Source organism: Clarias gariepinus, chromosome 13, assembly GCF_024256425.1.
Source record: "Clarias gariepinus isolate MV-2021 ecotype Netherlands chromosome 13, CGAR_prim_01v2, whole genome shotgun sequence".
Taxonomy (NCBI): Eukaryota; Metazoa; Chordata; class Actinopteri; order Siluriformes; family Clariidae; genus Clarias; species Clarias gariepinus.
In genome coordinates this window covers 31,743,041-31,768,934 of record NC_071112.1, presented here as the reverse complement: position 1 = coordinate 31,768,934, position 25,894 = coordinate 31,743,041, and the positions used below count along the sequence as shown (strand labels likewise).

The 25,894-nt window shown below is 38.7% G+C and overlaps 2 protein-coding genes and 1 pseudogene across 2 annotated transcripts in view; 1 reads left to right on the top strand and 2 right to left on the bottom strand.

Moving 5' to 3' along the window:
* Nucleotides 1-6,499, bottom strand: part of luzp1 (leucine zipper protein 1) — a 57,309-nt gene extending 50,810 nt beyond the window's left edge. The window contains exon 1 of the mRNA XM_053509477.1: nucleotides 6,345-6,499. The gene's annotated coding sequence lies outside the window, so the exon portion shown is untranslated. The remainder of the gene's footprint in view (nucleotides 1-6,344) is intronic.
* Nucleotides 1-18,576, top strand: part of LOC128535330 (platelet-activating factor receptor-like) — a 28,157-nt pseudogene extending 9,581 nt beyond the window's left edge.
* A 2,157-nt stretch (nucleotides 18,577-20,733) lies between these two features.
* pkz (protein kinase containing Z-DNA binding domains) lies at nucleotides 20,734-24,665 on the bottom strand. Its single transcript, XM_053509179.1, has 10 exons — nucleotides 24,152-24,665; nucleotides 24,028-24,054; nucleotides 23,759-23,878; nucleotides 22,879-22,995; nucleotides 22,649-22,804; nucleotides 21,994-22,171; nucleotides 21,776-21,916; nucleotides 21,476-21,574; nucleotides 21,317-21,379; nucleotides 20,734-21,240 (listed from the first exon to the last, which is right to left on the bottom strand). The coding sequence occupies exons 1-10, from the start codon at nucleotides 24,616-24,618 to the stop codon at nucleotides 21,115-21,117; spliced, it is 1,494 nt and encodes a 497-aa protein (XP_053365154.1). The 5' UTR covers nucleotides 24,619-24,665; the 3' UTR covers nucleotides 20,734-21,114.
* Nucleotides 24,666-25,894: the final 1,229 nt, after the last annotated feature.

Here is a 25,894-nt window from a genome sequence, read left to right as displayed (position 1 = left end):
AGTTAGTGGGCGACGTTTGCGTTTTTGGGAAGTGAAACCGGGTGGGAAACTTTTTAGAAGATCTTTCACACTTCTTATCATGAAAAGACACATCCGAGGTGTGAACGCCTATCTTTCTTTAATAGCAAGTGTGAACCTCAGACCAATCCGCAGGACCCCGAGAAAAGAAAACGAAAAAAAAAACCTGAATCCTACCTCTTACGACACAAGTTGGCACCTTTGATGATGTTTTGTAGAAACCTGTCTCTCAAGCAGCTTTGGCATGAAACGACTGGAGAGACCTAAAACTCCTACTGCTACGTCCTGACACTTTTTATTAACTGTGTTAAATATTCATCACTATCTGCTGATTTATATCCCTGTACTTCTAATATGATGTTTCCATGGTAACAGCTTATCGGCAAACTGCCACCGTGTAAGAGGAATAAAACACTGCAGAGACAAATAATCATTTTCAGGACGGGAAGCGTAATCCTGCAGATGATGCGGTTGAAACAGGACGCCCCGAGGGTTTTGTTAGTTATTTAATGCCGTGCAGAGACAAAGCTACAGAACAGAAAGTAAACCTACTAAGCATATTTAGGACGATTTAAACCAAAAATAATAAAATAAGAGCGCTCAAATCTTACCGCGCGTACGTAAGCTTCATTTAAGGGACACCGGGTTCAGAGGAGGACCTCATTAGCGAGCGCTCCCAGGTGGAATTCCATTCCTTGGCGCCGATCCGGTATCCTCGCTAAGTGAAATGCGATAGCGTCCCACCGAAAGAGACATACAAATACGCAGCACCTCGTACAGTAGGACAAGTCTGGACCGGCAGGTAAGCTGCAGAGCGACTAATGAAATTCAGACAGATGAAGAGATTAAACTTTTCTTTCAGTTTAATTCTCAGATTAACCCTTAGTTCGTTGTGATATACGTATATATATATATATATATATATATATATATATATACACAAGATGTCCTTAAACATTTAACCACGTTTGGTCCAGGAACTACATACGGACGGCACGGCGTGTGGAAAAGCAATCAGCACGGTGGCTGCTGAGGAACAGGCGCAGAGGGAGAACACGCAGACAGAAAATGGTACGAACACTCGGGAGAAGAAGCAGGAATCTTGACGTGTTCTTTGGCCCGCATACTCTCACTCGTGCACACGTGTCTTCACACACATCCTGTTCAAACACACAAAGGTCATCGGCGTCAGTCATAGAACCAACAATAATCATTTGTTCGGGGAGTGAAATTTGACCTCCGAGTGAGATTATGACAGTAGCAGTGTTGACGCAGATGAAAGATAAGGGCTTACGAGACGGCGACGGCGGGCAAACAGAAAGAAGAACGAGAACCGCAAAACAGCGAGGAGCGCTCTCAGAACACCCGCGGACTCGACTGATATAGAGCTGCTCGTACAGACGGTCGAGGCCAAGTGCATGTTCAGACCGGTTTTCTAATTAATGTTTGTAGCAGAGTTTCAATCAGAACTGACAGATCAGCAGCCAGAGCGAGCGTGAAGCCAGTGGAGAGAGTTAAACCTGCGTCTCACACAGCGTCAAGGCACCGGAGCTGGAACTCGATTAGACGCGAATACGGTGACGATTTGTGCATGTTGATTATCAGAACATGTAATAAATAGCAGGTTCATCAGAGTTCAGCCAGGGCGCTGTTATCAGTTCCAGATGTGAGAATCTCAAACTATCATCGCGGAAGTTGTACTTATTATTCAGCTTGGAGATCTTATAGTTATTGACTGTCCTGGCTCGTCACAAGTACACCTGTGGATCATAGGGAGAGCGTGGACTAGATTTATGGCCACTGAGATTTTCCGTTCATTTCATTACCACTAACGTTATTATATTTTTTATAGTTTTCAAAGTATTTAAAACTACTGCAAGTATCTAATAAGCAAATAAGTGGAATGAGCAAAATGCTGTTTCAATGTCAGGTTTCATACAAAGCACAAATCTTTATTTTTTATCGAAAAAACACTAATCTAAACTCAAACAAAAAAAAAAGTGCTACAAAATATGAGTATTTTTCGAAGATGGAACCAGTTTCTGTTGTAGTAAAGTCAATTATTTAACACAATTGTGAATCACCTCTAAATTAAAAACTGATCAATTCACTGAGAGATCAATTAAACTGCATAACCGAATAAATCACACAGTTTGAGCAACAAGTCAGGCTGTAATAATAAATATACACATTTGTATAAAGTTCAGATAGAACGATCTACAGCTCTAATAAAGCTTTATACAGAATGCATTTTATTTCAGGTAATTAAATAATGCCTGCAAAATAAATCTCGTTAGGTGAACCTGGTACGGTGAAAAAATCTCAAACTGTACTTTTAAAGAAAAGAAAAAAAAACACAAACAAGGGAAATATAAACCTATTCAAAAATACAAGTTTGAGACATTTCAGTTCATCAGGCAAACATGTCACATAGACATGGCCTAGTGTGGATTAGTGCGTGCGTGTGTGTGTGTGTCTGTGTGTGTGTGTGTGTGTGTATATATATATACTTTCCAACACTGTTCAGTCAGCCAGGTCCGGCGTGCAGCTTAAACATGCACACACACGCACTGGAGCTGCTAACTTTAGAGTCTAACTGGAAAACCATCAGTGGTTCATCCCTTCATGTCTGAAACAGGTCAAGGCAGGTCTCCTGCTTTCTTTTTTTTTGCGTTCCTCCTCCCTCCCTGTTTTATGAGTCCCAGCTGACTGATTAGCCTGATGTAGCCGTGTTTGAAGCTACTGCTGCAACTTTAAGGACCGTTCGCGTGCACAGAACCTGACATTACCCTGGTCTCCATCGTCTCCGAATTCTAAAACAGCAATCTGCTGGAGTTAAGCTGTCCAAAACACACACACATACACACACATACACACACAGAACCTTGTTCAGGTAGCCTTTAGTACTAGAACCAACCCGCGTCTTAATCGGATTTAGCATAATGGATTAAATTAAATATCGTTCCAACATCTAATCTGATTTGTTTTAATGCCACCACAGGGTCCAAACATTCAGTTGGCATATTTAGTGCCAATGTGTAACCAAATTTATACAGTTTTTCCTTTAATGAAAAAGTCAATCTATAGAAGAGCAATCTCTAAATACGAGTCGTCTCTCGGTCCTGCCCAGACCCCATGACGAGCGCCATTATGTAAGTGAATTTCATTAAAATGTTCAATCAGCAATAAAACCTAAATCTAAAGTAGTGTACACTTTTGACATCCTTTTGAACGCACTGTTTTTTCTGGTTCTGGACACAGCCAGCTACATGAGGTAAAGTTTTTTCTTTTCTCCTCCCATGTCTCGTTCCAAATATTAATTCCTACTTGAAGCTCTTAAAGCAGCTGGTGGGACTCGTCATGCCAGTACAAGCTCCAAGCTTTAATTACTTAAACAGAAGGGCCCTGATGTCCTTTGTAGAAGCCGTGACATTCCTACATGCAACAGACATTTTCATTTACCTACAAGACATATTTGGTTTATTATACTCTATAAAATGCTGCAGGATGTCGAATACATCCATCACAGATGTTCCTGTTACACAGGCTGTGAAACGTTTTATTCCACGTTCATAAACTCAAGACATTCCGCACTGACCTTGACAGGAAGAAGAACGATCTGTGTCCGTGCGTCTTTCAAGTGAGACAAACGAGCCATGAGAAAAGCACCAGCCAGATCTTTACTAACCTGAGGTGTAGGGACGGGGGGTGGGGGGGTAACCTGCCCACCTGCCGAGTGATATCTCATGCAAACACGTTAAACCATGCAGGTTCTAAACAAAATGTGTTACCCTCTATAGCTAGCTATGTGGATACATTACAACCACGTTAAGCTCAGGTATCTCATGGTGATCGGGGTAACCTGGCAGGGGCAAGAATGACACAATGACGGATCATATCATCTGTGACAGATGCACACTTACTGTGTACATATAGCCTAGAGCAGTACATACTTCCACCAGCTCCTGAGTCTCACCTCGGCATCCTCATCAACACGCAAGCAGACACGCACTCGCCTTAGTGAAGAACTTCAACTGACACAATTATTAATGCAGGCTTGTGGGGACTCGTCAAATATCGAAATCAGACCCTGTGGTCTCCACCAAGATATCGAAATACATGCTTTACCATCCTAGTACGGACATTTCACTGGAATAATACTTAATGCGATCTTGTGGGGACCAGCTAAACGTTCCTACAAAAACTAATGAATATTCCCATTCTTGTGGTCTTACTCACAATAAACAAGAAATGAACATGTAAATTCGCCTTATTAGCCTTGTGAGGACCTGTCATTGACTTGGTTATTAACTCGGGCTTGTCGGGACTCTGCAAATGTCACATAAGATCTTACTATCCTTGTGGTCTCCATCAAGATAACCAAGATATAAATTCATGCTTTACAATCTTAGTGAGGACCTTTTAATGGAATAATTATTAACACCGTCTGGTGGGGACCAACTAAACATCCCCCCAAAACTACCAGATATTCCTATCCTTACGGTCACCATCAAGGTAACCAAGAAATATGTAAATAAATGCATTACCATCCTGTTGAGAACCTTTTACTGGAATAATTATTAACGCAGATTTGATTGGACCAGCTAAACATCCCTAAAAAGAAACTACCAAATATTCCTGTTCTCATCGTGATCTCGCTCACACAAGAATTAAGCATGCAACATTGCTTCAGTGCCTTTTTGAGGACTTTGCATTGGCTTGGTTATTAACGCAGGCTTGTGGTGACTCGTCAACCATCAAATCAGATCTTCCTATCTTTGTAGACTCCATCAAAATGTATATGAATAAATGCTTTACCATCCTAGTGAGCACATTTCACAGGAATAATCGTCAACACAGTTTTGTGCGGACCAGCTCAACAACCCCACAAAACCTACCATATTTTTACCCACTCACGATAAACAAGAAATAAACACGCAACTTTTTCTTTTTGCCCTTGTGATGACCTTTCATTGACAAAATTATTAAAACTCTGAGATATTCCTGTCACATCCGTGACCTCGGCAAAAGTGACCAAGATTTAAACATGTCCACACAGATGTCTTCCTGTAATCCTTACGAGGACCTTCCATTGACATAATTAATGTTGCAGCATTGTGGGGACCGGACATAAAAACCCGTTTCACACTGCACTGGACTGTAAGACTAAGGTAAGTTCGTCACATAACAACTCCCCCCCTCCTCCAAAACAAGTACAGTTAGGTGGGCGGTTCCGGTTTAGCAGTTACTTCTGAGGACCGGGGTGTTTATTCCTGTTACTCAGTGAAGCAAACAAGCTGTAGTGTTAAAGTGCAGCTTAAAAAAAAACAAAAAAACACATACCTACGCTTTATATGTTAACACACACGGAAATTGAGGACGAGCCTACAGTTTGAAGACAGAGAGACAGATTTGCTGATTGCGAAAGTCCTCGCATCTCTAATCAGCCCGTCTTGCACTGTAATTTCCATTTAGCAGAACGCCAGCGGTGCGCACCAGGCCTCTGCCAACTCTGTACACACACACACACACACACACACACTCTCTCTCTCTCTCTCACACACACACACTCTCTCTCTCTCTCTCACACACACACACACACACTCTCTCTCTCTCTCTCTCTCTCTCTCCCTCACACACACACACTCTCTCTCACACATACACACACTCTCTCTCTCTCACACACACACACACACTCTCTCTCTCTCACACACATACACACACTCTCTCACACATACACACACTCTCTCCCACATACACACACACACTCTCTCTCTCTCTCACACACACACTGCGACAAAAAACAACAACTTACAAACTAAACTACCACCCCTAAGTGCCCCCCCTCACCCCCCCTGCCCTCTTGTTACTGTAACCTCAGCAAACCGAAACAAGCGCAGGAACGTAAATGGAACAGATCAGAAGTTGTTCCTCCAGAGCAGAAGTCTGTCTGATCAGTACGTGTGTGGAAATGTAGCAAATACGGACAAACCGTTAAAAGATCAAAAGAATTCTTTAAAAATATTCCACAGTGTCAGTAAAGGCTGCTCCAGGAGTGCGCGCGCGCACACACACACACACACACACACACACACACCAGGCTTTAGCGCAAAAAATCCTTCCGAAATCCGAATGAGATCGTGTAGTCACTCTCACACACACACACACACACACACCGGCGCGGTGGTTTTTCCGTCCCGCCGCAGCAGGAAGAAGAATCCGGAGGGGAAACTAAACTTACCGCGGGAGTGGAGCCGAGCGCCGGGACGGGACAGAACTGAAGAAATAAATAAATAAATATAAAGCAGCGACCCGATCGCACTCACCTGGACACGTGACCGATGATAATAATTCCCTTTCAGTTAATTCATTAATTAATGAGGTAGCTCCGCGGCGAACAGCTCCGGCTGGGGACGCGCACACACACACACACACACACACAGAGTCTCCCTCACACACACACACACTCTCAGACCCGGCACATTCCTCGCAGCTCCAGACAATGAGAAAGAAAAGGTTGGCTTTCTCCAGCTCGTGAAAGAGACAAGACCCGCCCCTTTAGCCGCGCTACACCGCCGGGGAACAGGCGCCCTGCCCCGGCCCGCACAGACCCGCCTCCCCCGCCCGGCCCGCCGACACACGTCCAGCAGCGCCGGATCGCACAGCTCACACTGCAGAACCGACTCTTTAGGCGCGGAATCGACTCCTGATCCGACTCCGGGATTCGAACCTATAATCACATTTCATACCATTATATTTTAATTAGGGTTATTTTACAAACATTCTGGAAAGTGCTGTCACTTTGTGTTTTGCTCATTTAAACTCACACACACACACACACACACACAGGTTCATCTTCAGAAAATATAAACAGCCAAAACACAGTATTGGGCCTGATTGTATTATTTTGAAATAATATACAACACAAAAAAATGTGTGTGCCAAAGAAGACACACATATCGAAGTGACCGACCTCACGGTTCAGTGTTTAGGTTTAGGTTGGTTTGGAGAGATGTTTTATATGTCCCCCAAAAAATGGACATTTTTAAGCGTCTCACTTCAAAATCATTTAAAATGCAAATATAAAATGTTTACAAATATTAAATGTTTCTTGATGTGTATTGGTACTAACGTTGGTGTAAGCTCTCACAAGCATATGACCTGTAAAACTAACTGTTGCTTAAATTAAAGCTTCCGTGCAAAATGAAGAATCCCCCCCCCCCCCCCCCAATTTCTAACAACAGTGGTTTTGTTTAAATCCTCCAAATTAAACACACACACCATATGTTATGTGGCCATAAAACATAGAAAACTTTCGTTGAAATTACTTTTTGTAATCTGTCCAAAAATTACTGCTAACACACATATACCATTAAAATTCCATGGCGACCTCAGTGCACTTCTTGAGGGATGGTTCTTTGTAAAAGCGTCTATTTGTCGAAATGTCTGTAGTGTCTGTAACCATGTCAAATTTCGCAATATCTGAACAATTTTTTCATTTTAGAATAATACAGAAAAGATTTAATTTAAAAAAGTTCCTGTCTGAAAATGCACTTTTGCATCTGAATGAGACACTTTTTTTAGCACCAATTTCATGTTTTGGCTGATGGTATGAAATACATTGTATTACTTTAAATACACTGCATTACTTTAATTACTTTAATGTTCTGTTTTTATAATTAAAGCATTGTTGTCCGTCATTGGTGTTACTCATATTATAATTATAACTGTCAAAAATTAGACACGAAAACTGATTACATCTAATAATTAATTGGTTTTGACATAATTAGAAATCACGTGCTACACATGGAAGCCGTTTTGTAAATATTTGAGATTTTTCTCTAAATTGTCACTGGTGTTACCATCAATGATGTTAACAGGAAGAGAACTAACACAACATATTAACTGTTGAAAAAAATGTTTTAAGCTCTACTTTTTGTGGAATCATAAAGTAAAGTTATTTCTACTAAAGAAGTCTATGTGTGAGAGAAGATATATATATTTCAGAAGATTTCTATCACCCAAATTTCACAGTTTCTGTAGAATAACCCATTTCAAATTTCATACATTTGTTTAAATAAAAAAAAAAAATAAACACATGTACTAATACATTAGTCACAAACTGCAGTTAGCAGCAAAGTTTGGAACGCAAACGCTAGCTTATCCGCTAATCAGCGTTAACTTTAAACCTCTACTTCTGTAGTTAGTCAGGTTTTATAATTAGTGACAATTTAAATGATGAAACAGTTAGTAAAGTAAATATATCTAAAAAGCTACTAGATGTTAATATGGACGTGTGTGTTAGCTTTTAAGATTAAGTGTTTACTTTAGCTTTTAACATTTTTGTCTTCTCTGTGAGCCGAATAGAATTGATTCAGAATCTTTAGAATCGATTCCCATTCCCCAATAACCCGCACTGAAAGAATCGACTCTTTTCAGTGTCGACTCTTACCTTTTAGGTTGGAAAAAACTATCAGAGATTCCTTTAAAATGCTGCTGAATCATGATTGTCTGGATAAATGGATTATAGGACAAACTTTAGCTTTGCATGTAGTAACTCGTAGGTTCGTGTTTAGATAGATACCCAATGTGGGTATTTAAACCTTGAGAAAAATATCTTTTTGCAAAGAGCATCCTTTCAGTGGGTAAAGTACAAAAACCATAAACACATTTATAATTGGTTTCCTGGTCAGGATTCAACTGGATGCAGAGTCTTATCCCAGGAACACTGAAGGTTAGAAAATAGGAATAAAATCCGGAAAAAATCTGAGCCTTGAATGCAGCGCTGCCTTCATTTCTTCATCAGGCCTGAACCATCGTCCTTGTAGAGCCGATTGCAGGCGACCAAACAGGTGACAGCAGTGAGATAAGGACTATAGGGAGGATACTTTAAACTAAGTTCTTGCAGTGTGGGCAGAAGTGTGCAGACGTGCGTCGTCATGCGAGATCACATTGCTCTTGGATATCGGTCCTCTGTGTTTAATCTAAAGTTTAGGCTTCAGCTCTTCAATAAGCCTCTCACTGTAACGAGCACTGTTGATTGTCGAACCGTTTTCCTGATAATGTTCCAATACTTCTGGCCCTCAAGAATCCCAGAATACTGTAAGCTTTGATGATTTTTCCAGCTGATGACAGGCTGACTTTTAAACTTTTCCTCGGTCAGGGATGAAGGATGTTTCTGCTCCATACTCAGCTGTTTATTCTCCACTAGGCTTGTAGTGATAAATCCGTGTCTTGTCAAGAGTATTGATTCTCTTAAAGAAACTTTCACCTTCCTTAGAGTATCGCTTCACATTTTGCTTGCAGATATCTGAACACTGTTTAAGCTCTTCTGTGACTTGTTTTGGCACCAGGTTTACCCTCAGACCACAAAAACCCAAATCACTGCATGCTGATCTTCTTTTGTGCAAATCACAAGTGGGGTGTCCAACTTGGAAAAATGGTAGACGGACTCCAACAGGAAATAAGTTTAGTAACAGTTGAAGCAAAATATCCATGTGCCCCAAAACCAAAAGCTAAAGGACCAAACTGACCAATATATCGAGTCCTAATGCCTTGTGTGCACTGGGTTTTCTTCTAATCATGTTCTAGAAGAGCTCTGAGTGGTACATGCCTTAAGTTGGACTCTAAATGAGAGAAAACTGCGCTATATCAACAATTATTTTCTATCACATTTATCCTTTTGTAAGCTCTCACTATAAAAGTAATAGGCCATTAAAGCTAGGGTTTTTATATAAAACTGTGATTTGCTATGCAGCCAGAATGACTGTTGGAGCTGCTGTTAGAGAAAATTAATGAATGTTTGTGAGCAATCGAGACTTTAACAGTGCTGTGGTGTAAATGTAGATATTGGCTTTAACTTATTTCATTCTACTATAGTTTTAACAGGAACTTTTCACTTTAGCAGTAGGAAGTATGGTTTTAGGCAGGGATGGAACTATGAAACTTTAAATCATTTTATTGCTCTTTTGTTACCACATTCACATTTTATGAGCCTTAGGATTCTTTTCTTGGCACATCCAGAAAATACCAGTTGAATTGCATAATCTTTAGCACCTCCAAGGTTCAGGCTTTGATTCCTGCCTCAGGTCTGTGTGTGTGTGTGTGTGTGTGGAGTTTGCATGTTTACCCCGGCTGTGCCTCGTGGGTTTCCTCCGGGTACTCCAGTTTCTTCCCACAATACAGTAAGACATTCTGGCTGGAATTGCAAGTATGTGTATGTGAGATGGATCGGCACCCTGTCTGCGCGGTACCCAGACTCGTGCCCTGAGTCCCCTGGGATAGGCTCCAGGCACCCCGCGGCCCTGTACACGATAAGCGCTATAGAGAATGAGTGAGATGAATAATGAATGGAATTTAGAACTTTATTCTTGTAAATTACTATTTATTCATTAACAATCCAAAAGTGGCCCCAGTTCAGAAACCTCAAACCTTTACCTATCCAAGGAACCGTTTATTAAGTTGTTATGCTCGTCACCGTGAATCTTTCATGGCTAAAAACTCTGCCTGCCTATAAAGCTACATATGCTTCATGAAAGCGAACTCCTCAATTTACTGTCTGAAAAAAGAAAAGAAGGCGTTTATTCATGAATACAACAATTTGTAGTTGTGGTCAGAGCAGCGCAGGCCAAGTTCCATTCTTAGTCCTGACTCTTCTGTATGCCGGCTCATTTCTGTGATTTTAGACTGGGCTTGACGCAGTCGAGCTGCCATGGTCTGTGATTTTAGACTGAAAAATGAAAATGGCAGGATTTCTATCGACCTGAATTTAATGTAGAGTTTACTCAAGAGTCAAGAGTTTTCCAAACAAATGAAGACATTTACATACTTGTGCATCAGTGGATTAAATGATCTTGTTAGTCATTTTGGAACGATCACAAAACAGTTGTCATGCATTTGGAGCCATTTGGAACATTGTTTCCCAAATTTGCCTAAGATCTGCAAAACAGCTGGTTGGAAACGTACAGAGTCGTCAAGTTTCAACAAACTGCAGTTCCCTGTAGCGGGTGACTTCCCCTCCAGTGCATTTGTGTTCATACAGTATAAATAAAAGGCTTTAAAAGGTTCTTTTTTGCACAATTTTAACCCCGTGATTAAAAGGGAAACGCACTTTTTCAAGAATCTACATAGTACAGGATGTTTAAGGGTTTCCCCTGATGAACATAATGAAAATTCACAATAAATGCTACTATACATGTAAAAACTCTCTTTATTTTCTATATATTCTCCTGCTACACTCAAGGTAGAAAGTTTTCCCAGTACGCCGGAGCCACGATCGCACTGCCTGCTTCACGTCTGAAACACCGGCCTTCCAGGAACTCCTTTAATGGTTTTTCCAAACATGTAGAAATGTCTTGGAGTGAGGTCAGGACTGCACGAGGGAATGTGGCAATAAGTACAAGACGTGTTCCGTTGACATGCCACTTTTTAATTTTTGAAACTTGTGTCCGTTTTTCGAGTAGTAACATTTATTTTCATTTGATTATGTTAGTGGTGAGTTACTTCCACTTCTAAGTAAGTAGGATTTTGAAACGTTATATATACACTAACTAAAGTTTAATTTCTCAGTACTCTTCCACTGCTGACTGCTGTTAATGTAGTCCAAATACTGAAGCGACGTAACCAAAATGACTCAACTGTGATTATTTAGCTAGATTCCATACCACTGAAGTCATATGGAACGCTAGAAGGAAGGCTAAACCCATTTGGATGACCATAATAGGGCAGTTATGTACATAGAAAGCTAAAAGATGTGTGCTCATAGAACGGGTATTTAAAAAGCCTGTTCTAAACGTTCTTGTTAGCCTTATACGTGAGACAGGACAATGTTCATTATGTCTAATGTTTGTTAGCGCAAAAGGTCATCTTGTACTATGCATACTACATATCTTCATTATAAACTGATTGTTTTGCATAAACACTTGTTGTAGGGCAACGTTGCAATCGGTGATTAGTAGGTCACATGATCATAACAGTTATTTGTAATAGTTAGTGGCTTAACTATCTTTATAGTAATATGGCTGTAGCTGAGCTTTTTTAAAATTTATTATTATTATTATTATAAAATGCCCACGACCATGTCACCAGTTTACTGGTTAGTGTTATGACTGACTGGTGTATAATTGGGTAGGACAGATAACTTTAAACACCTAATTCTAGCTATTTAATTCAGTGTTATATACTTTATATGAAATGTATATAATAACTGTAAGCATGTTAGCCTTAACTAGTTGCATTAATTCACTTTTTCATATAAAGCTAATCCAGTTCAAACAGGGCTCTGTATCAGTTTAAGGAATTGATTTATTCTACTATGCATTACCTTTTACATACTGTAAATGCAGAACAACGATCTGAACAACACGGATCTGAAAAAGCTGACATTGTTTTTGTGCTTCTTGTAAGAAGAAGAAGAAAAAAACATGCTGTGGGGTTAGTAGGCTCTCCTTTTTATCTCCAACAGGTTGAAAGGATGGCTTCTTCAGAATAAAGTCCTCCAGTTGATAAAAGGCCATGTTTCTTGCAGAGGCTAACCTTTATTATTGAACATGCCTGAACAGGACCAGCAGCAGATGGGGATTATATAAAACACCCAGGCGGTACAGAGGAGGCAGGAATAATACATCAGCTAGAGAACAGTGTTAAACGTTATTGTAGAACATTTTACTTCTAATGTAGGAGTTGTAATCACACTTATCACTGCTCTTGTGGATTACAGATTACATGCTGATTCTTAATCAGTTTCATAAAGAAATCGTAATATTTAATAATACAGTTATTAGATTTTGTCCCCGAGTGTAGACGTTTGATTCAGGTTAAACACTTCGACCCTGACAAGTATTTTAATAATAATAATAATAATAATAATAATAATAAAACTGAAAATTGACAGGATGAATATGAGTAATATTAATCTAATTATAAATTTTAATCATTTGATTTGGCGTGAAGCGCAACATAGGGAGAATAAAGGTGATGTCACTTTGTCTCATAAACATTCATATGAGAAAGGGGCATGCTGGAGCGTCGCTCGGCTTCTGAGCTGCTTTATTAAGTGAGGAATAAAACATGACAAGACTTGCGGTCACGCCAGGGTTCTGCGATGTGACACGACCCGACATGAAGCGGATCTACTGGAACGTCTCTGAAGCTGTTTACTGGGTTGTTTATTTCCTTATTTGAAACCTGAAATGTCTTTATTTATTTTTTTCTCAACCAGTGACACATCAAACTGTTGTTTTTATCCATTTGATGTTTATCTTTTCTGAGAATAAAGTTAGTTCTGTTTTTTTTTGAAGGAGTCTCCAGTGTCAGGGCTTTGTTAGAGTCGGGGGTGAAGCTGTAGCTCGTTCCCACATGAGAACTTCGAGGCGGATTGAGAGGAATAAAGCACGTCAGGATGTCCTGTTATTGGAAAATACCTCGCAGCAACCCCCGGCTGCATCACACCCCTACGTTAGTGCAACAACATGATTTTTTGGATAATGCAAGTTAGACATGTTTTTCTCCCAAAATGCAAAAAAGCAGCAGAAATGAAAAACTCTAAGTCTGAACAAGCAGCGTGTTAACATGTGAACCATAAGGATTTCTCAGAGAGCAGTCCTGAATATGAGAGAAAGAGAAAAGTGTGTTCACCAGGCGATGTTTTAGCTCCCTGTGGAATGTGACTCCGACTTTTGCACTATCCCATAAGCCTGTTGGGTTGCGGCCAACATTCCCTAAAACGCACCTGGGTGAAATCACACCATGGCTTTTCTTTTTTCCCCTCCACGCTCTATTTACAGCACATCTAGGGACTGAGAAGAGCTCCAGGATTAGCCGTGCTTTTTTAGTGCGAGCAATAAATGCGGTCTCTGTGCAAATTCTGTCTCACGTCTGGGTTCACCGTGAGAAATCGAACTCCAAAGACGTGCACCCTGGAGATATTTCCAGCACAGGGTTGTTAATAGCAGATTGCAACACATACATAGACATAACCTCCATTCTGACATTGGTGTGTGTGTGCGTGTGTGTGTGTGGGGATAAAACTGGGCTGCCTTGGATTTTGATGTAGGCCGCAGAGCAAATGAATAAGCAACGCTGCCTCCTGGAGGCCATCACAATGCTGCCTGTATGTTAGCAGCAGCGCAAAAGATACAACAGCTTGTTTAAAAGTTTTTACCCCCACATACAAAGAGTCGTCTCTGAATGCATCCACTTTTATAACGTCAGTCTTGCTTTCATCTAGAGAGCACGTAGCATCAGAGCCACCATCTGGTTACACAATATCTTTAACCTTAATCCAGGATTTAAGCTGTGGTGACTTGAACAGTGTGTGTGTGTGTGTGTGTGTGTGTGTGTGGCTGTGGCTTTTTATGTGGGTTTTTTGTTCAGTTGGTGTCACCACATGCGTATTAAAAAAGAAATTAGGTTTGTTCTGAGTGATGTGGCTCCGTCTAATCACACACTGAAATCTGTTTCATGACTACCGCTCAGTTTGAGACCGAAATTAGTCTCTAGTCATGTGTTGAAAATAACAAATAATAAAATAAACACCCTGTAAAAATGGGTGTTTAAGTCTTTATCAGACTCGTGCATCAAACAATATTCGTACGCTATGATGTAGACAAGACTTACGACAAATATTGTGACAAATTTGGAAGCACTCAATCGCATAAGGCAACATATGAGAATTTAACAGAGCCATGTTGAATATACTGTAAGACCTTTCGAAGATCTTTAAGACGCTTAGACAGTTGACCTGCCGTATGGACGTTAGTTCAGCACCAGGTAGAGAGCGACAGTATGGACGATGTGTCCTGTAGGTTTAATTAAAGTTAAAACTGCCTCATGACTTCAGTGTGAGGCAAAGACTTCAAACCTTGGCTTATAACGCCTCCTAGTGTCACTACTATATATGACACTTTCACATCCTAAGTCTCTCTGCTCCAGGGTTTACCTTCTCATTGCTTCAACACGGTGATTATATACACCTGGAAAAAAGCAAAAACTTTCATCTTTGTCAAATTTCCTGTGGTTGTTAATGTGAAACCACCGAGAGCTGGTTTAGTTAAAGGATGGAACACTAAATACTATGGAATATTAAATAGTAATTGTTGTAGAGCAATTTCATCTATTGTATTCAAATATCTGATATGGTTTCTCGATTACATGGAGAAAATTCTAAACTTTTTTACATGAAGATGAAGATCTGTTCAAGGCTCCTAACATGGAACTTGAAATTGAAAAAAGATTACATAAAATTTTCTCCATGAAATACAGGACATCTGGTGTGGAATATTTAAAGGCACTAACAGTCAGTGTGCTTATCTTCAAGTACATATAAACATATATAACTGGAACTGATTTTTTGCTTTTGTGGTAATTAACCAGGGCAGCAGCAAGAAGTATTGAAAATACAAAAATGTGAGTCTGTAAACGTACCAAACAATGATGCATACATATAAAATGTATTTATTATCATTTATATATTCAAAGAGTGCATGAATTGCACTGGATTACGTGGTGCGGCACAAAAACCAGCCCCAAGCCTGGTTGCTGCAAGCAGGGTACCTTGTGCCAATAACTTTTGGATCGAAACACAAGCAAAAAAAAGGTAGAAAGTCTTAGTGTCAGTCCCAAGCCTGAATAAATTTGCATTGGGAAGGGTATCTGGAGTAAAACATGTGCCAAATAAATATGCCCTTATGAAAAATATTTCCATACCTGATTGGTCGAGGCTCGGGTTAAAAATGACCACCTCAGGTAGCATTGGATACAACAGGATCAACAGGATATCTAAGCCACTGAGCGACCAATGCCTCTAGCATTGGGCAACAAGATATCTGCGGAAATTGGGCTACTGTTGACCGAGGGGACAGAGCGGAGTAAGGTAGATAGTGAGAAAGTAAGGAGAGTGATGAATGTGAAACTGAAAGTGAAATAGGTAATGATGAAGTGCAAACGCTCCATAGGTAGGATGCAATGTGAAGGAGAAAGGAGATTTCTGGAGTGAGTTAGACAAATTGGTAGTGAGTGTCCCCAAAGAAGAAGGATTGCTGATTGGAGCGACCCTAATGCGCATGATAAAGAAGGGAACTGAGATGATGATGAGGTGACAGATAGGTATGAGGTCCAGGAAAGGTATGTAGAAGGACAAATTATTGTAGGTGCACTGGTTGTAGAGGGTAAAGTAGTTGTACAACATTGGATGGTGGTCTTTGGGATGACTTTGTGTGAGAGAACTGAACCTAGAATTAGATGGTGGAAGCTGAAGAAGGAAGATTTTTGTGTCAAATTCAAAGAAGAACTGAGTCAGGTACAGGGTAGCAGTGAAGAGATGCTGGATGACCGGTCAGCTACTGTACGTGATAAAGGAGACAGCTGGAAAGGTATATGGCATAACCTCAAGACAGAGAAAGGAAGATAAGGAAACTTGGAATGAGGAAAAACCGGTTGAATGAGTTAATCCGGATGACATTCTGGGGAAAGCATGGAAGTGTTTAGGAGAGATGCTTACTAGGTTATTTAACAAGATTTTAGAAAATGAGTTGAAGCCTGATGAGTGGAGAAGAATGTTTTAGTTTCAGTCCTTAAGAACAAGGAGGACATGCAGATCGGCAGCAACTGCAGATGCCATGTTTGCTTCGAGAATTCTGATGTATATAGAAGGTCATAAAGAGTTGCATTGTGTGTTTGTAGATCTAGAGGAAGCGTATGACAGGTTCCCCAGAGATGAACGCAAGAGATGTTGTAAGATAGGTACCAGGTCAGAGTTAAAGCTGTAAGCCCGACTGGTTTAAGTTGGAGGTGGGATGCACCAGGGATCTGCTCTTAGCCCCTGCAGTGGTCAGGACATCCAGGAAGTTAAAGTGATGAAGGAAAATGTGGTAGACAGAGTTAGATGGAGACAAACAGTCTCCCGTGGTGACCCCCAAAGGGAGCATCTGAAAGATGAAGAAGACCAAAAAAGGTTAAAGTCCAAGAGGTGACAATATGTACTGGAAACAAGAGACCTATCAGTGAGCAAGATGTCCAGATACTGCTGGAAAAGAGAGCAAAAACTTATTTTTCATTACATATCCTGCACTTTATAAAGCAAATCCTGCCCATATGGAATTGACTGTGCTAGAAAAATAATCACATACTGTGATTGGATACTGTAAAAAGATCCCATACTGAATGAAATTTCTTTTTCAGATGGCTTCTGCCTGTGTGTTCAGTAACTCCACCAATGGGAATTGCCAAAACGACACTTTCCTGGACTCAGAATTCCGCTACACACTTTTCCCCACTTTTTATAGTGTGGTGTTTGTAATAGGGCTTGTAGCCAATTCATATGCCCTCTTTGTCCTGCATCACATGCGAGGCTCCAGGGCTATGAATGAGATGCGCATCTACATGACCAACCTGACCGTGGCGGACCTGCTCTTTGTCTGTGTGCTTCCTTTGTGGATTGAATATTATATGAATCGTGGCAACTGGATCCACTCAGACGTTCTGTGTCGCATTAGTGGCTCACTCTTCTTCATCAACGCCTACGGCTCTGTCCTCTTCCTCACCGTCATCAGCGTCAATCGCTACTGGGCTGTGACTCGGCCACTGGTGGCCGCTTCTACCGACTGCTGGAAACGCGGTGTTATTACCTCAGTGATCGTCTGGGCCATCATCCTGGCAGCGACCACATATAATGTTGTTGATCCTGGCATCCAGGAAGACCAGCATACCAACGTCTTACGATGCTACGAGGGCTACCATAATAATAAATCCAAGAGCCATGTCATTGCTTTCCACTCTATCATCATTAGTCTGTTTTTTATAGTCTTCTTCCTTGTGATTTTGTGCAACGTCCTCATCGCTCGCGCCCTCCTATCACAGCCTATCAGTCAGCCAAGACGGGTCCAAATTACCAAATGTCGCGCCTTGCGGATGCTCTGTGCGGTTGTAAGTGTGTTCGTAATTTGTTTCGTTCCTCATCACGTGGTTCAGGGACCCTGGACGGTGGCCGTCCTGCAGGTGACCCGCTGGAGTGAAGAAACCCGACAGTATCTGAACGACACCCACCAAGTCACGCTGCTCTTCATGGGGTTGAACTGCATCCTGGACCCAATCGTGTACTGCTTTTCAACCAGGAAGTTCCGCAAATACATTGAGGGTCACCTTAAAAAATGTAAGCGGGGGAAAAAAACTGCTCCAGTCACACCAGAACCGCAGGGTTGTCTGTGAAAATCAGGAATCAAAGTAAAGAAGATTTAAAAGACCAGGAGGAGAACCAGCAGACTCCATGCAAACAAACGGGAGGTGAAATTCAAGCCATTAATCATGGATGTTTTATTATTTATTCAGTTTTTCTAGCTCCACCTCAGCTAATATTAGAGACCTTAGCTCTTTATTCTGGTTTATTTTACAGCAATAAAAGCAAAGCTGGACCTTAGCAGTTATGGTTATTTGGTTATGCTTATGAATATTATTTGTGTGCACAAGAGAATCTCAGTCAAAAATACAGAAAGTGGAACAGCATGATGAAGACGATGAAGATATACTGATAAAGTGTGGACATAGTATCTGTTTTCAGATTAAAACACGTATGTGTCCATGTATTATTTCAATGTTTGATATTAATTGCACTGGAAGTATAATAAAATAAATTAAAATGTTTTAACTTTGAAAGAGTAACACTTACACACATAATAGAATCAAAAGGTTAATGGGTTATAGTTTTCATTTCCTTGAGGCTGAGGACAGGTGTTGAAGTTCCTCTCATCCATCAAACTCCTGTATGAATTAAGAAGCGCTGAGAGAGAAATTGAGGACTTACAGGTCAGAGAATATGTGCATGTTGTATACGGTACTATAAAAGATTAGAATGTAAATATTGCTGAAAAGACAGATGTCCCCTTTGTCCTTGTAGTGCGACCTGATTTTATTTATTGTATACTTATTTTAAGAAGTTAAGATTCAAAAATATTTGATGTACCAAGGTATCATTCTTTGAGGTGTAGCTACAGTACCAGTTACAATTCCAGTGCACTTTATGAAATTAAACTTTTATGTAATATCGCTATATAAAACTGCTACCTAGTCTTTTCCTAAAGTAAATACTTGTATCTGACTATTTGTACTTTCTGTACACTAATTGCACATTCGAATGAACTTCACTTTGGTAAGGGCAGCGGGTCCTGGTGTCAGCTCATCCTCAGGTAAGCGGCACATGCATCTGGCTGCCCGTGTGATGTCAAAGGTGAATTCATCTGAAAGGTTATAACAATCGTCAGCCTATCAAGAAGCATAAAAGGTTTATTTCATACATTTAACCAAGTAATATAATACCATATAGTAGTAATACCATCTAATAGTAACCAACTAACATATAATTTATATCTAAGCTAAGACTGAATGTAATCGTCCCCATGGTTTCCCTATTGTTGAGAAAATCTTATGCAAATGAAAAACATATTCTGTGGTTTAGACGTTTTATATAACAGTTAAATGCATTTAGACCTTCGGCTGTTGTCTAGCGTTTACTGTTGGAGTGTTAAAACGTGTGTGTTAGACGCTTCACACATCCCCTGACATGCTCGTAACTTCTCAACCTATAGTCGGAAAAACAATACCGTTTCTTTATAATCCTACAGGTGATAATAACTGTTCACTATTCACACATCAGTGTACCACCAAAGGGGCATCCCGTGTGGTACAAGGGAATTATTTGCTAAGATATAATAATTATAAAAGTGATCATTTTCAGTATACTGTATATACACTTGGGAGAAATAATGATATAAATTCTGGCGGTTTTTCTAAGTTTGCCCACTTATAATGAAATAAAGGATCTATCATTTTCATCATAGGTTTATTCTAAAGGATAGAGATAAAATATCAATCAAATTCTGTTTAACAAACCAGATGAGGTAAAAGATTTACTCGGCCTGAGCTGTGAAAACATTACTATTTTTAATAATGCTTTTCGTTTTTCGTGTCTAATGACTCTATTCATTCAGACATACAACAGAGCGCATGAGCTCATAGTGACGTGGACTGTAAGAGCAGCCATGTGTTCCCCTGGAAACTGGAGGAGGAACAAATGTTGGAAAAATAAAAGAAAAATAATAATAATTTAAAGAATAAGAAGAATTCACTAACAATACTGTGTCTGAAATACCAGTTACACAATATGTAAGGTATAATAAGGCAGATAATTATTCCGTATTATTTACTGACTCTTATATCTCATGTTGTTTCCAGTCCATACGATTTCCCTCAATAATTGAAGCCCAAAACGACAAATTCGGCTGAAAATCCATTAAATTTAGATGGTTTTGTAGCATATTTTTATATTTTCTCGCTTATGTGGTTGAGTATGTAAATTCTTCGTTATTTTTGTCTTACGGGATGTAACCATAGCCAATGTTAACTCAAACAGGGTTATTTGCTTACATAACGATATGAAAATTTAAATGTGATATTTTTTTACAAGACCGATTGTTTTAGTGACATAAATCAATACCACATACCACAGAACGGTTGAGGTGTTTTTCCTGCCCAAATAAAGTCACTTCCTGTTGTATTTAAAATATTTACGTTTGAGAAAAAGATTTATGTTATTATTGACTGTATGTATTCAATTATGTATTTCATTAAACTGAGTGTTTAATTTTAGAAGGCAAATGGCTACATTCTTAACAACTAAACACTGAAATAATTGTTTTTACTTGTAATAAAAGAAAACTACTATAATTTCTTACAAAATGTGAGTTTAATATTTTACCCAACATATTAGAATACATGATAAAAACATTTACAGTATGACACAAATGCTCTTTTTTATTTCATATATATGTACATTTGTTAAAAATCCAAGCTTGAGCATCAATCTCCCCACAACATGAAATGTTTTCACATACACAGTATTACATTTTGGTTGCTGTTTGTTACACTGTATCTGAAATTATATCTGAAAATACCTGGTCCAAATTTTTATGGTTTTATATTATCATATTAAAAAGTGAATTTTATCATGAATAAAACAATAAGATTATAAAAACATTTGCCTTTTATAACATCACTGTGGTAAACCATGTTCATCTGACCAAGGTGTTGAGGCAGTTTGTACGAATCCTAACACGTTCTCTGGCTTAACTGATTCTGATTCAGAAATAAAAACTCCTTCATCTTCAGTTTTATTTGCTTTGCACTCGGTCTGTCTTCTGGTGTAAAGGACAGCATTCTCTCGATGAACTTATTCTGGAAAAGAAGTTTAACAACATTACAGGCTAAACTTGATCCAGTTATTTTTTGAAGATAAAATCATGTTTCTTACTTCAGTCCGATATCTGTCACAGAAACCTTCTGGAAATTTTTGGTCTCTCAGATCTTGCCACAGCTGCAATGTCAAAAATACATGAATTAATTGAAAACAAACACTTGTTAAAAATATGACTAAAGCTATTATCAATCACTGTCATAAAATTCTACTGACCTTCTTTCTTTCTGTATAAGTCGACAATTTCCACAACATCTCGAACCATATGAGTCCAAGGGGGAAAATGTCTGTTTTTTCATTGTACCTCTTACTGTCCTACATTAAAAAAAATATTTCTTCAATTACTGACTTTATTATTAATATAATATGTAAAATAAGTATATTTTTAAAAATGTAGTTATTTTTGCATATTTCGACAAAATATTTTAAATATCCTCATGAAAGGCACTCATATAAACAAAACACTACTGCTGTGATCTTCTGAGTAAACCTACAAACCAAGTAAAGAGGTCTGACCTGTTCAGGACTCATATATGATGGTGTTCCTTTTCCCTCTGTCCTATATATAGCGCCCATGCTGTGATTCTCCTGAACCGCCACCAGCCCAAAGTCCCCGATCTTCACCTTCCCATTGGCGGTGAACAAGATGTTATCAGGCTAAAATGAAACTACATGAGTATGTGTGGAAAAAAGCACATTTGCTCAAACACAACAGGCAGCAATGAAGAAAATACCTTCAGGTCTCTGTGGATGAGTTTTTCCGAATGGATGTATTCCACTCCCCTGATTATCTCATAAAATATTTTATTAGTTTCCACTGTGTTTCTCTGTTTACGCATAAGATTTCTGTCATCTATCCATGAAGTCAGTGTTCCTCCCTCGCAGAACTCCATCTGAATAAATAAATACGACCTGCCGTGGAAAAAAGAGAGAGAGAAAAGACATATCCAGTATTAGGTCATACCTTACATTTTTTTCATATCATAATTATTTTATTAAGATGTGTTTATATTTTAGCCAGTGTTTCTTGTAGCATATCATTCATAATTCATTTGAATCCCATTGCCACTCAATTAAAATATGGTTAAATGTAACAAAACCAAATGCAACTCACAAATGCAAAAAACTATATTTTAAATGTGACTGTAAATACATTTTATATCTACGCTGCTAAAATAATTTGTGAACTTGCATTTATAAACCTTAAAAAATAAAATACAATTTCTCATTTTATTGTGTAAACCAATTATTGTAAATGGAACACCACTAAACGATTTAGCAGACTCTCTGAGAAAAGATACATTTGTATATTTACATACTTTGCAGAAACTTCGCTTTCTCAAAATAATTTTTAAAAAATATGTCTCATAGAAAGACTGATAAACATACCCATTCAAACTCAGACTTGATATTCCTGATATTTCAAGATCTTTATCATCTTCATCAGCATCATCTTCATCAGCATCATCTTCATCAGCATCATCATCACGCTTTTCAGGGCCTGATCTCTCAAAGGTCACTATGTCTGATAAAGAACCTGATGTGCTGATCATAAAACATAAACATCATTACCGAGAAGCACTGAATGGTTTTATCAAAAGCGCTGGAGATTTGCCTACTTGGGCAGTTGGTTTCCATTATCGGTCCAGTTTTCAGAATCTGGCCAACATGTGATGTACCGCACTATGTTTGGGTGCTCTAGACGGGCCAAAGCCTTCACCTCAGAATCAGCCTCCCTGTTTCAAAATGAATAAATGCGTGAATAAAGAAATAAGAAAATAGATAAATGAACAAACAAACAAACAAACAAATATTTTAAAACATGAATGACTGAATAAATTAACAAAACCATGTATAAATAAATACTGAAGAAATATATGGGTCAATGACATGACATGCATTTTTATCCATTAAAATAAGTTTAAATTTATAAAAATATCCCACATATATGAAGTTCCTCTTTCATGTACTGCATGTACTCACTATAACTTTTTATGTGTATATTTTTTGTTTTTTTAAAGTGTCAAAATATCATATGGTGTGTCCAACCAAAGTCTTTTAAATAACTCTACATTTATTTACAATTATTTTATGCACTATTCGCACTACATGATTTTCAAAGTTTACTACATTTAAGAAGGCAACTCTGACATTATAGGACATAAATATAAGATTATTTTTTACAAAAACTCAAAAGAAATGCAAATTGTTTAAGACTTTAATTTCTGAAAACTTAAAAAAAAAATTAAGCATGGTAAGGAAATGATTTAATTTTAAGATAAATCACAGTCGCACCACATGACATTTTTTTTAGGGATGTGGCCAATTATTCAAGATGAAAAAAAAAAAAACATTAATAAGATTTTTTTATATGAATTTGTATACACAACGTTCTTAATGTTTGAACAATTGCAACAGATATTATTATTTGTTTTTGTTTTTTATTGTCCTGTTGAGAATCATTATGTCATTGACCCATATACATACTGTACGACCTACTCAGTTAAGACGACTCTCTTTACAGCGTAGATCTTGCCATCAAACTTATGTTTGACTTTATAAACTTCTCCAAAGCCTCCAGAACCAAGCTCTTTCATCACATCAAAACTTTCAGACAATCTAAGAACAGATGATACATAAATGTCAATCAGGAATACGCAGCATGACATCATAGAGCACCATTACTATAAAAATCCTTATGCTTTAAAATTATTTCTCTTGTTATATCTGATTTTAAACAAGTTATTTGTGTTTGATTGAGTACTCACCCTGATAATGAGGCCAGACTGTGAAGACTGGGAAATAAGAACAGAACCTAATCATTTACATCACAGTGTTATGATAAATCACAATTAGTGTTTTTTTTTTAATTAAAATTAGAACAACACAAACCTCTCTTTGGTTTTCTCTCCCTTATTCAGTGTCCACTCGTTGGTTTCCTTGTCTTTCTGTACTTTACCCTTCTCCATCATACTGTAGAGCAGTTTTTTGGTCGATTTGGTTTGTTGTCCCAGGTCTCTGGCGACCTGACTGGCTTTTAAACCTCCAGATTTGAGAGATTTCATCACGCGCTCCTCTTCACGCGCGGATTCTTTCGTCTGAGACGCAGCAGCGCCTTCATGTTCTTCTTCTTCTTCTTCTTCTTCGTCTGTTTTCTGACTCTTGTTTTCCAGAAGGTTCCACACTGGAGGCTGTCCGTCGGTTTTAAACACCTTCTTTGATCTCTCCAGGTTGTAGAGGTGTTTGTTCACGAGCTTTTTATCCCCAGCGATTTTTTTAGAAATGACCAGCGCGGTGCTTTTGCCATTTTCCCTCAAGTAGTCGCAGATCTTCAGCTCTATTTTAGCGTCGGCAGACATTTTGCACCTTTAAATGTTTAAATCCAGTTGAGAAGCTGCTGTCAGTCAGTCAGATGGTTGTATTCCACTCCCCTGGTCTGTACAGACTGCAGTAATCTCTGACTTCCGCGTCGGGATTTAACGCAGCCTGCTCTGGCTTTCAGTTTCGATTCCTGCTCGTTTTCCTCACAATAACCCTCCCATCGATAGGTTTCACTGTCACTGCAGTAAACATTCATTTTAACGTTTCAGTTTCCTGTTCAAAGTAGCAAACTGTGCTAACACAGCTGTGTATATTAATGGAGGTGGCGATTTAAAATGCAGAGTACATGTAGCTTATAGTGAGAAACATTCCATGACTTCAGTAATTGTTAATTAATTCATTTTTATTTTTAAAAGCCAAAAAAAAAAAAAAAAAAAGAAAAGAAAATACAGTTGGCTGGTTTGGTTAACAGACTTTAAATTCAGTGACATGTATTTATCTCATGACGTCATGACATTGACGTCACCACATGTATTGCTCGATTTAAAGGTCCTTTTTGTCATTACAGTTGTTGGTCCCCATGGTCTTCCATGGTGTATATATATATATATATATATATATATATATATATATATATATATATTCTCTATTGTTTTGTTACAGACATTTTTTTAAATGTTTTATTTATTTGTGTGTGTATACTTACATTTTAAATGGTATGACTTTATTTTCACAAGATCGCCCTAAAAACATCAAATCAGATGTTTGGCAAAAATATAAATGAAGGAAAACAGACTGGAAAATATAGAATATATGATTACATAATTGATAATGAAATTTATGCAAAAATGCAGGAGTTACAGTAATACAAACCGGATTCCAAAAAAGTTGGGACATTATACAAATCGTGAATAAAAACTGAATGCAATGATGTGGAGGTGCTAACTTCTTATATTTTATTTAGAATAGAACATAAATTACGGAACAAAAGTTTAAACTGAGAAAATGTATCATTTTAAGGGAAAAATATGTTGATTGAAAATTTCATGGTGTCATTTTCACCTCTGTGTGGCATCTCCCCTTCTTCTTACAACACTCAACAGACATCTGGGGACCGAGGAGACCAGTTTCTCAAGTTTAGAAATGCTCTTCTATTCTTGTCTAATACAGGCCTCTAACTATTCAATCGTCTTGGGCCTTCGAGAACTTCGAATCGTGACTCGTCTGACCACAGAACAGTCTTCCATTTTGCCACACTCCATTTTAAATGATCCCTGGCCCAGTGAAAACGCCTGAGCTTGTGGATCTTGTGGG

What these genes read in the sequence shown, in the direction of transcription:
- pkz (XM_053509179.1), bottom strand. Translation starts at nt 24,618, where the DNA reads ATGTCTGCCGACGCTAAAATAGAGCTGAAGATCTGCGACTACTTGAGG. An exon ending in TCAAGTCTGAGTTTGAATGG is followed by an intron (nt 22,172 to 22,648) that starts GTATGTTTATCA and finishes TTTCCACGGCAG; the next exon opens with GTCGTATTTATTTATTCAGA. An exon ending in CTTATACAGAAAGAAAGAAG is followed by an intron (nt 21,380 to 21,475) that starts GTCAGTAGAATT and finishes TTGACATTGCAG; the next exon opens with CTGTGGCAAGATCTGAGAGA.